Source organism: Dendrobates tinctorius, unplaced genomic scaffold, assembly GCF_039654945.1.
Source record: "Dendrobates tinctorius isolate UK_male_01 unplaced genomic scaffold, ASM3965494v1 ptg000021l, whole genome shotgun sequence".
Taxonomy (NCBI): domain Eukaryota; kingdom Metazoa; phylum Chordata; class Amphibia; order Anura; family Dendrobatidae; genus Dendrobates; species Dendrobates tinctorius.
In genome coordinates, this window is record NW_027361689.1 from 2,697,594 (window position 1) to 2,711,401 (window position 13,808).

The window sequence follows — 13,808 nt, forward strand, 5'->3', positions numbered from 1 at the left end:
CTTAGTTACATCATTTTATATCACTGTGAAATGAAATACTAAAAGTATTAATAGCCTCATATACAGTGGGTGCTGAAAGTATTCAGACCCCTTTAAATTTTTCACTCTTTGTTTCATTGCAGCCATTTGGTAAATTCAAAAAAGTTCTTTTTTTTCTCATTAATGTACACTCTGCACCCCATCTTGACAGAAAAAAAACAGGAATGTAGAAATTTTTGCAAATTTATGAAAAAAAGAAACACTGAAATATCACATGGTCATAAATATTCAGACCCTTTGCTCAGACACTCATATTTAAGTCACATGCTGTCCGTTTCCTTGTGATCCTCGTTGAGATGGTTGTAACTCCTTCATTGGAGTCCAGCTGTGTTTAATTAAACTGATAGGACTTGATTTTTAAAGGCGCACACCTGTCTATATAAGACCTCACAGCTCACAGTGCATGTCAGACCTAATGAGAATCATGAGGTCAAAGGAACTGGCCAAGGAGCTCAGAGACAGAATTGTGGCAAGGCACAGATCTGGCCAAGGTTACAAAAGAATTTCTGCAGTGCTCAACGTTCCTAAGAGCACAGTGGTCTCCATAATCCTTAAATGCAAGAAGTTTGGGACCACCAGAAGTCTTCCTAGACCTTTCCGTCCATCCAAACTGAGCAATCATGGGAGAAGAGTTTTAGTGAGAGAGGTAAAGAAGAACCCCAAGATCACTGTGGTTGAGCTCCACAGATGCAGTAGGGAGATGGGAAAAAGTTCCACAAAGTCAACTATCACTGCAGCCCTCCACCAGTCAGGCCTTTATGGCATAGTGGCCTGACAGACGTCTCTTCTCAGTGCAAGACATATGAAAGCCCGCATAGAGTTGACTTTGCTAAAAAACACATGAAGGTCTCCCACACTATGAGAAATAAGATTCTCTGGTCTGATGAGACAAAGATAGAACTTTTTGGAGATAATTCTAAGCGGTATGTGAGGAGAAAACCAGGCACTACTCATCACCTGCCCAATATAATACCAACAGTGAAACATGGCGGTGGCAGCATCATGCTACGGGGGTGCTTTTCAGCTGCAGGGACAGGACGACTGGTTGCAATTGTAGGAAACATGAATGCGGCCAAGTACAGAGATATCCTGGATGAAAACCTCTTCCAGAGTGCTCTGGACCTCAGACTTGACCGAAGGTTCACCTTCCAACAAGACTACGACCCTAAGCACACAGCTAAAATCTCAAAGGAGTGGCTTCAGAACAACTCTGTGACCATTCTTGACTGGCCCAGCGTTAGCACCACAACGGGTCTCTGCTCTGACAGGCAGGGTCTCCGGCGTGTCAGTTCACTCACCCACATTGCAGTTGGATCCTCTCTTCCTCATGCTTCGCATGCTCCCAGCAGCACTTCTAGCCAGGTCTCTAGCCATGTCCTAAGGGCATGTGCGTATGCACTCCCGCCCTCTTAAAGGGCCAGTGTGTGCACTTGCTATTTCCTCCCCAGCCAATGGTTATGAAGCATTATGTATATATTGCTTCCTCTCCACCGGGGAGGTGCGTGAGCAACCTTCCTGTTTACAGTCTATGATGTGAAAGGTCGCATACCAGTGCAAGTCCTGTTTGCTGTGCTCCAAGTGTAAGGGGATGGAACTAACTAGGCATGTCTCCTCCGTGAAGAGTCCGGAACCATCGGGGTTGTCACCCATATTGTGGGGTAGAAAGCTTGAGACTCCAGACCGTACTCTGTGTTTGAGAAAAGGGGGCGTGGCTAAGCAGACAGAGCTGCAGCGCGAGTGACCAGACAGTTTGGGGTGTTTCCTAACTAGCAGCACTCACCATGGTTGATTGCTCTGGTACATGGCCGCTGACATTTGAAGCAGCCAGGGGAGGATGCTGCTAGTTAGGGAATATAGTGGAGGCTAAGAATCTGTAAGTGCATTGTCATACCTCCATGCACTTCCAGACAGAACTTCAAAAAGTAATTTATCCCTGCTGGAGCAGGACTTTGGTTTCAAAAAGTGATCAACTGGCTTATTTTTAAAAGCTACACATGGTTTGGGGAGGACAGATAAAGGGCTGATTTAAGAGTTCAAGGTACCTAGCTTCGGCGTTCTCACCATCAGAAATAATCCGGGGAGCTAGGGGGTCCCTAGTGTTAGGCACAGGGAAGGAGCCCCTGACCCCATGTATTCCAACAAAAGAACTGTGACATTAACACTGGCCCATACTATTTTTTAAGATAAGATAAGATAATCCTTTAATCGTCCCACCATGGGGAAATTCAGAGCATTACAGCAGCAAGGCAGGAACAAGTACAGATACAGATGCATAAAGGCATTACATTGACAGTAGGCAGGTACATATACGAAAAAAAAGAAAGATATAACCGGACTATCACAACTTTGGATCTATCAGTTTTTGATCCATCTTAGAACTTATTACTGCTCTGGCTGGGCAACTACAGCCACTTAGCCTGGAGGTGGCAGATCTTCACTCTGTTGTTACACAAAACTCAAACATGACTGGTCTGGGGACCACTACTCCCATGCAGTCCCAGGTGGAGCCCAAGATTGCTTTGCCTGACGGGTTCTCTATGGGGTGCAAGAAGAGTTTGTTGTGTTAAGGGAGGCAGATAAGTTATACTTTAACTTGCGTCCTCATTCCTCTGGAACTGAGGAGCAATGGGTGGAGATCGTAATTTCGCTACCTCAGGGTGACCCTCAAGCCTGGGCACTTTCTCTTCTGGCTGACTCTCAGTCACTTTGGACGGTTGAGGAAATTTTTCAGGCGCTGGGTCACATATACGATGACCCTGACAGTTTCTCCCTGGCCAAGTCAACACAACATCAGCTTCGGCAGGGAGATTGGTTAGAGGAGTATTGCTCCGAATTTCGGAAGTGGTCCACCGATACTAAGTGGAATGATCCCGCACTCCGTAGCCAGTTCTATCTAAGGTTATCTCCAAGCTTAAAGGATGCATTTGCCCTGCATGCGACTCCGGTCTCCCTTGAGGCGGTCAGGTCTCTGGCCTTCCATGTCTACCGCCGTCTTCGTCAGATACATAAGGACGCACTCCAATTTGCGGGGAGCCTGGAGTCAAGGGAACCTGAGTCTAAGTCAACCAAGAAACCCATGCAATTGGGGCGATATGTTCTGTTGGTCCAACGGTAGTTCGGCGTAAAAGGGGAGTGTGTATCTTCTGTGGTGGAAAGGGTCATTTTATGGGTGCTTGTCCTTCCATATCCCACCATAAACAGTTGCCAGAAAACTAAGAAGCTTGGGTTGCAGGGAGGTTGGCAACCCAGGTGTACTTATTTCCGATATCTATCTTGGCAAAGATAAAATGGTCATTTCTGCCTTTCTGGACAGTGGGACGGGGTTTAATTTGATCAACGTTAGGTTCGTTCAGGATCATGACCTCAAACCACAAATATTCTACAGTAGATGAATACCCCTTATCGCTATTGACTCTGTGCTCTTGAGCCAGGGGTATTTTACTCAGGTTGTTCGTATGTTGCATTTACAGGTAGGGGCATGCACTCTGAATTTATTGACTGTTATGGGCTAGAGGGTTTGAGCTCTCCTGTGATTCTTGGACTACCTTGGTTTACGCTGCGCAACCCTGTCATAGACAGGTAGACTCGGGAGGTGGTGAAATGGAGTCAGTATTGCCAAGAACATTGCTTGAGCACCCAGCTAGCCAGGGTGGGTGCACAATGGCTGCCTGAATACTTGTCAAGAAAAACGGAGGGGGAATTACACCTTTGCCTTGACTTTTGCAAACTCAATCAGATCACGGTCTGGGATCCAGACCCTCTCCCTCTTATCCCGGGCCTCTTCAATAAGACTGTGAGAGCCAAATGGTTTTCTAAACTAGATCCCCCTTGGGACTTACAATCTGTTTTGCATCAAGGAGAGGGATGAGTGGAAGACAGCCTTCAATACGCCTAAGGGACACTGTGAAAACCTTGCGATACCATTTGGGATGACTAATGCTCCTGCCGGCTTTCAACACTTTGTTAATGACATTTTTAGTCACCCGGCTGGAAAGTTTGTTTTGATCTACCTTGATGACATTTTGATTTAATTTGATTTGATATATCTGACCTCGAGTCACATCAGGTACATGTCAGGCAAGTCCTTCAGATACTCTGAGATAATAAATTATTTGTCAAACCAGAGTAATACATGTTCTTGGTTCAGGAGATCCCTTTTCTGAGTTATTTTTTATCATCCACAGGTTTTGGCTTATCTCTGGTGAAAGTCTGAGCGGTACTGGATTGGGATTGTCCTGAGGGCCTATAGGCCTTACAAAGGTTTTTGGGTTTCGCCAACTAGTAAAGTTCATCAAAAACTTTTCGGTAGTAGCCAAACTCCTGACGGATATGACCAAGAAAGTGACAGACTTTTCCACATGATCCAATCCAGCCCGGGAGGCTTTTGATACCTTGAAAAGATGTTTTGCAACTGCGCTAATCCTTATACATCTTGACATCACTGAGCTGTTTATTGTAGAAGTTGTGTCGACTTAAGTTGGGGATGGAGGCTGCATTATCGCAGGATGCATCTCCCAGTAAATGGCAGCAGTGTGCATATTTTTCTAAAAACTATCTTCCACTGAGAAAAACTATGATACTGGTAACAGGAAACTCTTGGCAATTAAGTGGGCTTTTGAAGAATGGCGTAATTTTCTGGAAGGAGCAGTTCATCCTTTCATGGTAATCATTGATCTTGAAAAACTTTTATCTATAGAATCTGCTAAGCGTCTGACGTCTAGACAGGCAAAGTGGTCTTTGTTCTTCACCAGATTCAACTTTTTTGTAATGTATAGGCCGGGGAATAAGATTGTTAAGACGGATGCCTTATGCCATTGTTTTCCTGGGGGTGGAGATATTTGTGATCCTGTTCCAATACTACAGAAAGGGGTAGTCATTCCTGATATAAGTTCTGACCTTGATAAAGAGGTTGTAGGGAGACGGCCCTGATCCTAGTCCTTCAGGTAAACTGTTCATACCTGTGAACATCATGATTGTCTTGTCTTGACACCCTGGTAGTAAAGCCATTACAGATCTCCTTACCTGGCAATTTGGGTATCGGGGGGTACTTCAGAATGTTCGGGAGTATGTCGCTGCCTGTAGTGTGTGTGCGCGTTCTAAGTCTCATCATACTCGTCCACTGGGTCTCTCAGTAGACCTTGGACTCATTTGTCAGTAGATTTCATCACTGATTTACCCATATCCGCAGGTAATACAGTTATTTTGGTGGTATTAGATAGGGTCAGCAAGATGTCTCATTTCATTGTGTTATCTGACTTACCCAACGCCAAGACCCTGGAGCAAATTTTCATAAAAGAAATCATGAACATACATAGAATTCCTACCAAATATTGTTTCTGACCAGGGGTGCAATTCATTTCCAAATTTTGGAAAGCGTTTTGTTCTCGGTTGGGGACTCATCTGTCATTTTCCACAACCTCTCAGCCACAATCTAATGGGCAAGCTGAACGCATTAACCAGAATCTTGAGATCAGTAGGATTGACTTACTTATGTACCTCTAGTTGAATTTGCAGTGTATAACCGTTGTCATGAGTCTATTGGGAATTCCCGATTCTTCCTCAGTTCAGCTCTTTTAATAGGAATCGCTCCTCAGGAATACCTGAAGAGGAATGTTTTCATCATCTATTATGCCTGTGTAGCAAGGGTTCTTAATAATTTCAGGAAGGTGGGTTTCAAATATGAGTGTAGCTGATCAGAGAGGTTTGGTGGGTCCGGATCTGTGTGTTGGTGATTTGGTGTGGTTTTCCTTGAGCAACATTAAGTTAAAGGTCCCTTATTGGAAACTGGGTCCCAGGTTCATTGGTCCTAATAAGATTGTGGCTGTCGTCAATCCTGTAGCATTCTGTCTTGCTGTGCCACTTACTTTTAGGATTCATAATGTGCTTCACCAGTCTCTGCTCAAAAAATACTTTGTGTCCTCTGAACCATCACCACCACCTCCATCTCTGGTCATTGTTAATGGAAATTTAGACTTTCAGATAGCCAAGGTCATGGATTCTCACTTGGTTCATCATTCTCTTCAGTATCTGGTACTCTGGAAGGGTACCAGCATCTGATGTCCATGCGGTCAGGTTAATCCGGTACTTTCGCACAACACACCTTGTTAGACCTGGCCATGAGGTTCCGGAGGTCCCTCTTAAAAGGTGGGGTACTGTAATGGGTTTACCATGACAGAGAGGGGCCAGAAGACCACAGTCTGATTTCCCTCACTTCTGGACTGATTAGGAGCACTTTACCTTCATATCAAACGGTGCAGGTTTCTGGTAGCAGGGCAGGGGATAAACTGTTCAGCTTAGAGTCTCTGGAGCTTTCTTGCTTGGATGATCTCAGCTGTGCAGTATTGGCTACTCCCCTCTCCTATTCAAACTCACCTCTGACAATCTGCAAGAGCATCAGATGCAATATGCTAATGAGCCTTGGCTCCTGCTCTGCTGCGAGTGGGAGCAGAGTGTCATGCTACTGTGCTCTGAACCTCTCGTACAGAGAGGATCGGCGCACAGCTGGGGAGGATGCGGAGAAAGTAATTCCTCCATCTCCTCTTCTGTCAACGTATGATATTCAAGTGATGTGCGTTGTGTCACTCGCACCCATTGACTTATATTGGTGCGAGTGAGCCGAGACTTGTCCGAGTCTCGGTACGAATCGCAGCATGCTGCGATTGTTCTCGCATGCCGATTCGGCATGATAAAATAATCGCAGACGTGATCTACCCCATAGATTAACACTGTGCCAAGTGCTACAGTCATATGTAAAAGTTTGGGCACCCCTATTAATGTTAACCTTTTTTCTTTATAACAATTTTGGTTTTTGCAACAGGTATTTCAGTTTCACATATCTAATAACTGATGGACTCAGTTATATTTCTGGATTCAAATGAGGTTTATTGTGCTAACAGAAAATGTGCAATCTGCATTTAAACAAAATTTGACCGGTGCAAAAGTATGGGCACCCTTATCATTTTCTTGATTTGAACACTCCTAACTACTTTTTACTGACTTCCTGAAGAACTAAATTGGTTTAGTAACCTCATTGAGCTTTGAACTTCATAGCCAGGTGTATCAAATCATGAGAAAAGGTATTTAAAGTGGCCACTTGCAAGTAGTTCTCCTATTTGATTCTCCTATGAAGAGTGGCATCATGGGCTCCTCAAAACAACTCCCAAATGATCTGAAAACAAAGATTATTCAACATAGCTTTTCAGGGGAAGAATACAAAAAGTTGTCTCAGAGATTTAACCTGTCAGTTTCCACTGTGAGGAACATAGTAAGGATGTGGAAGAACACAGGTACAGTTCTTGTTAAGCCCAGAAGTGGCAGGCCAAGAAAAATATCAGAAAGGCAGGGAAGAAGAATGGTGAGAACAGTCAAGGACAATCCACAGACCACCTCCAAAGACCTGCAGCATCATCTTGCTGCAGATGGTGTCACTGTGCATCGGTCAACAATACAGCGCATGCATAACGCCTTTTTGTATGACCAAACAACTCAATCTTTGTTTCATCAGTCCACAGGACCTTCTTCCAAAATGTAATTGGCTTGTCCCAATGTGCTTTTGCATACCTCAGGCGACTCTGTTTGTGGCGTGCTTGCAGAAACGGCTTCTTTCGCATCACTCTCCCATACAGCTTCTCCTTGTGCAAAGTGCGCTGTATTGTTGACCGATGCACAGTGACACCATCTGCAGCAAGATGATGCTGCAGGTCTTTGGAGGTGGTCTGTGGATTGTCCTTGACTGTTCTCACCATTCTTCTTCTCTGCCTTTCTGATATTTTTCTTGGTCTGCCACTTCTGGGCTTAACAAGAACTGTACCTGTGTTCTTCCATTTCCTTACTATGTTCCTCACAGTGGAAACTGACAGGTTAAATCTCTGAGACAACTTTTTGTATCCTTCCCCTGAAAAGCTATGTTGAATAATCTTTGTTTTCAGATCATTTGAGAGTTGTTTTGAGGAGCCCATGATGCCACTCTTCATAGGAGAATCAAATAGGAGAACTACTTGCAAGTGGCCACCTTAAATACCTTTTCTCATGATTTGATACACCTGGCTATGAAGTTCAAAGCTCAATGAGGTTACAAAACCAATTTAGTGCTTCAGGAAGTCAGTAAAAAGTAGTTAGGAGTGTTCAAATCAAGAAAATGATAAGGGTGCCCATACTTTTGCACCGGTCAAATTTTGTTTAAATGCAGATTGCACATTTTCTGTTAGTACAATAAACCTCATTTGAATCCAGAAATATAACTGAGTCCATCAGTTATTAGATATATGAAACTGAAATAGCTGTTGCAAAAACCAAAATTGTTGTAAAGAAAAAAGGTTAACATTAATAGGGGTGCCCAAACTTTTACATATGACTGTATGTAATGTTTTATCGCATAGCACTCGTCGTATTCTACGATAGTGTGACTCCGGCCTTAGCCTTATACTGCCTGGTGTGGAATGGAGGTGGCAGTTGTTGGTAGAGGCGTTTTGAGTGTTGATCTATGACTGTTGCTTGGTGTTTCGGCTGTATGCAAATCTTCATCCTCTCCTATTTGGTTTTCCTGTTTTCCTTCCTTTTCTCCCTGGTGTTCCTCATTGTTGTTTGAGTGCATATTCATATGTTTGGTATTTTCATTTATCCCTGTATGTCTTCCCTTGTTTGTCTGATTTGTGTATATACATACACCATTACTCCCCACTTTCCTTGGTGGGGGAGGGAGACAGATATAGGGCTGATTCAGGAGTTCAGCAAGGTACGTCGCCCAGGCATCTTCATCATCAGAAGAAATCCAGAGAGAAGGGATAGCTAGTGTGCCCCTAGTATTAGGGACAGGGAAGTAGCTCCTGTTCTCAGGTATTCATTTCTGACAACAAAGTTGTGACACTACTCCTCTGCGTGAAGGATTTTGGGGCACCTTAATTTTATAGCAGTCTCTAAAGGATCTTTCACCAGGATTTCATTTTTGAATGTAGGGAGATACAATGCCCAGTATAGGCAGCTTCTATTATAACTCCACTGCTGTCAGAACCTGTGTTTGTCTTGTGTACTCTGAGTTATGTGGTTGACCAAGGAGCCCCAGATAAAAATATAAATGATCATGTCCCACTCGGTAATATTCAGACAGCTTCCAGTAAACGCTGTGGTAGCAATGTGGCAGGCCTAATTCACTGAGTGTTTATGCATTCTTGTGTGCAGGAGTCAATGACCTACAACGCCTCATTATGAAGAGTCTTCTGGTTTCTGTGACAACTCTGATTAACCTCCTGCTCCTGATATTGTCAGGATCTGGGTATTGTCAGCACATTACAGATGAGTCCTGTTCTGTTCAGATCCTCGTTCCTGGTTTAAAAGGTACATCGTCCCACATAACACACTTTTATTTCATTGTTTTCTGTTGTTACTTTGTTTTATTGATATTTCTATTGTTAAAAAGCTTAAAAGGATTTCATGATTTAGTAAAGAATGTGTGAAAATAAAGGTATTGAAAAATGTTCAAAATTTCTGCAGGAATATGTGACAAAAAGACAGAATACAACAATTTGAAAAATTTTTAAAGGGCTTTTTCAGGCTTCCAATAAAAATGACCTAACTTTAGGATACATTCACACGTGTGTGTGGTGGTTTTGTTTTCCCGGACAGCACACTGACCCCTAGAGTTTAATTCATCCATGCACACATCAGATTTAAAAAAAACGGTTCTATGTCTCTAGATCACATTCAGCCATTAAAGTCTATATAGGAACATATTTTGTATTTCATAGTTTCAGCAATTTTTAATTTATACATTAAAGCTGTGTGCACACGTTGCATTTTTTTTTGCGTTTTTGCAGCGCTTTTCCGCTTCGGAATCGCCGCGAAAACGCAAAAAAATGCATCCCATGCAATCCTATGGGATTCCGCAATGCAAAAATCCGCAGCATGCCCATTCCTTTTGCGGAATTGCGGCGATTCCACACCCATAGGAATGCATTGATCCGCTTACTTTCCGCATGTGGCTATGCCCACCATGTGCAAAGTAAGCCGATCATGTGCGGATGGTACCCAGGGCCTGGAGGAGAGGAGACTGTCCTCCAAGCCCTGGGTACCATAATCCTGTAAAAAATAGAATAAAAATAAAAAATAGGCATATACTCACCCTCCGGCAGGCCCCGGAGTCCTCTCGCGAGCGTGACGTCATCTCAGGTCCTTCGCGCAAAGCATTACTGGGACCGGAAGATGCCGGGAGCACCGCAGAGCAGATTGGAGCCGTCGGAAGGTGAGAATAACAATATTTTTTATTTTTTAAATTATTTTAATATTCTACCTATCACATTCCAAGTGATGCTAAAACGCTTGTTTTCTGCGGGAAAAACACATGCAAATTCACATGCATTTTACCCGCGGCAGGAGTGCAGAAATGTTGCGGAAATTTCGGCAGCATTTCTGCAACGTGGGTACATAGCCTAAAGTGAACCTGTCACCTCATTTTTAGCAACTAAACTGTCCCCGGCGTGTTGTTAGTAATGCAATGTGCATCACTACCAAGTTGTTTTCAATCAAAACGGGGACATAATCATCTCCAAAAATCACTTTGTATAGTTATATAGAACCTTCTCTTTCGTCATATGGGTGGTGCTTCATTTTCTTTCAGTCACGAGCTTGTCATATTGTCGAGGCCCACACGCTCTGATCGATGTTCTGGGGTGCGCCGACTACACGGGAATCTGCTCTAAAATCTTGCTCTTATGCAGTGTTGAGCCACTCCCCATGCTTGCGCAGTGTAAAGTGGCTCCCCGCGCATGTGCAGTGAAGAGAGGCTCCCCGCGCATGTGCAGTGAAGAGAGGCTCCCCGCGCATGCACAGCGAAGAGAGGCTCCACGCGCATGTGCAGTGAAGAGGCTCCACGCGCATGTGCAGTGAAGAGAGGCTCCCCGTGCATGCGCATTGAATCTGGATGTACGTACTCAGCTACATTGACTGTGCTGTTGTCTGTCACGGGCTCAGTGACCACACTCGTCACTATGCATGCGTGGGGAACCGCTCGACTCTGCAGAAGTGCAGGATTCCCGTGACATGGGCGTCCACAATATGACGAGCCCATGACTGAATGAAAATGATGCGCCAACCCTATGACTGAAAAAGAAGATACTATATAACTATACAAAGTGATTTTTGGAGATGATTAAGGGGGTCGTTTTGATTGAAAACAACATGTTAGGCTAGTTTCACATTAGCGTTTTTTAGCGCAGCGCTTCGTGAGCAATAGAAACGCATGCAAAAAACGCATCATGCGTTTTGCATGCGTTTGCATTTTTAAGCGCATGCGTTTTAACCAGTTTGTAGCCATGTTAACTCTTAATACGCATGTGATTTCAATCGCAGGCGTGCGCATGTCCATGCGCACGCCTGCACTCCCATAGACTGCAATGTGTTATTTTTGTGCATTCCATGCGCTAGCGTGTGCATGCATTTTTTGGATGGACCCAAACACGCAACAGGTTGCATCGGGCGTGCCTAGGCGCACACTACAAAAAACGCATGCGCACGAAAACTCATAGGTGCGCAAGCAAACGCTAGACCATGCGCCCACCATGTTAAACATAGGGGCGCTGCGCTAAAAAACGCTAATGTGAAACCAGCCTTAGTGATGCACATTGCATCAATAACAACACACTGGGGACAGTTTAGTTGCTAAAAATGACCTGACAGGTTCCCTTTACGTGTGAATGGATAAAAAAGTTACGGTCTACCTGCTTCATTGAAAACCAAGCGATTAGGAAAAAAAGCATGCAGCTAGGATGACACCTGAGGAAAAAAATCCACCCGTTTCTCTCGGATCGTTACACTAACACAGAAGTGTGACCTTACTATAGGTCATCAATATCCAACGCCTGATAACCCATGATAAAAATTTATTAGCTCCGCAGCTGGCTGTAAACAGTGAACAGATCCAGAACAGCACAGCTTCATACCCTCTGTAGTAGCAGGCTTAGGTTTCAGGTGATAAAGCTCAGCTCCTAGCTTAGATGAGACCCTGATTACATCGATGTGTCACTTGCTTGTCTGCATGCTGTCATTTTGATACGATCACAGTTTTATCTACTGCAGATCTAGCACTGCTCAGAATGCTGAGTTGTATATAACCTCGCCCACATCACTGATTGGCAGCTTTCTCTGTACACTGTGCATTGACAGAAAATGTTAATCAGTGGTCGGGCGAGGTTACACAGAGCAGTTGACTAAGAGGAACCAGCAGGGGCGTAACTAGAACTGATTGGGCCCCATAGCAAACTTTTAAACGGAGCCCCCTCAAAGACACCCCCCTCAAAGACACCCCCCCTTCAAGACATTCCCAGAGGTCCATGCGGGCAGCTCTGCAGAGAGCTAATAGACAGTGAGGGCTCAGGGAAGGGGCGGGACTGAACTAGTCTGAAGCAATACACTCTGTGACTGGCTGCAGGCAGGGAGGCGGGCCCAATATGTGCTTCGCTCCGCACAGCAGGCACAGAAATGCAGCGTAGGCTGCGAAATCATAGTGTACTTTTTTTTCTGCCGGGGCCCCGGATCCCCTACACTACACGCACCGGGCCGGCGGGCCCCCAAGACAGCGTTGGCCACCCACAGCACCCGCCGGAGCGCCGCAGTAATGTACTTAATTAAAATTACACTACCGGGTAGCGCAGGGGTGGACAGTGACAGCTTGGGGCCCCTGTGCAAGAAATGTGTCTGGGCCCCCCTCCTTTTATGGCGTCAAAGTTATATATATATATATATATATATATTGATATTATATAGCCACACACACATACATGTATATATATTACAGTCTCCTTTATTATGTATATTGCTGTCCCTTACACAGTGCCCTCTCTTATGTACAGTACCATCCCTTACATATTGAATTATATAGAGCCCTGTTTTTTATTACATACCGTCCTGTCTTGTTAGCTGTATAATGCAATGATGGCTGATGGAGCATGGGAAAGCTTCCTTTCTAATGGAGGAGCTGATGGACTGGTAGTTTGGTCACCGGCTGCTCCATCAGCAGTCATTTTATATCTAACAAGAGAGGGGACTATGTAATAAAAGAGGGCACTGTAAATAACAAAATTAATAAGAATACACTATGTAAGAGACAGCACTATACATAACAGCAGAGGAAGCTATATAATAAGGGACGGCACCATATATAACTAGAGAGGATGGTACGTAATAAGGGACGTGTTATACATAATAAAAGAGGAAACTATGTAACTAAGGGTGGTGTTATACAGAATTAGTGAGTCCACTATATACTAAGGGACTGTGTTAGACATAGTGCGTACACTATATACTAAGGGACTGTGTTAGACATAATAAGCGATAATGTCTTCCTCCACCTCCCCCTGTTCCTAAGGCCATTGTAAGTCCCCCTTCCTAACATCCCAATCCCCCACACCCCTCATTGTCCTCCTCCCCTTGCATCCCATTATTGTCATCTCCCCCACCCCATCATTGCCCTCTTCACCACCTCCATCATTTTCTTCACCCCCACCACTCCCATCATTGCCCATTCCACCACCTCCATCATTTCCTCCTCCTCCACCACCCCATTATTGCCCTTTCCACCACCACCAGTGCATTCTCCCCTACCACCCCATCATCATTTCTTTTTCCCCCACCACCCCATCATTGCCCTCTCCATCACCCCCATCATTGCCTTCTCCCCATCACTCCCATCATTGCCGTCTCCATCATCCCTTCACTGCCTTCTCCCCATCACTCCCATCATTGCCGTCTCCATCATCCCATCACTGCCTTCTCCCCAT

General features: G+C 44.5%; 1 protein-coding gene across 3 annotated transcripts in view; it reads left to right on the forward strand.

Moving 5' to 3' along the window:
- The window catches only part of COLEC11 (collectin subfamily member 11), a 114,163-nt gene that overhangs the window by 27,906 nt on the left and 72,449 nt on the right, over positions 1-13,808 (forward strand). For all 3 annotated transcript variants that reach the window (XM_073568100.1, XM_073568101.1, XM_073568102.1), the window contains exon 2: positions 9,217-9,372. In XM_073568100.1, coding sequence (XP_073424201.1) covers positions 9,217-9,372 — 156 coding nt within the window. The remainder of the gene's footprint in view (positions 1-9,216; positions 9,373-13,808) is intronic.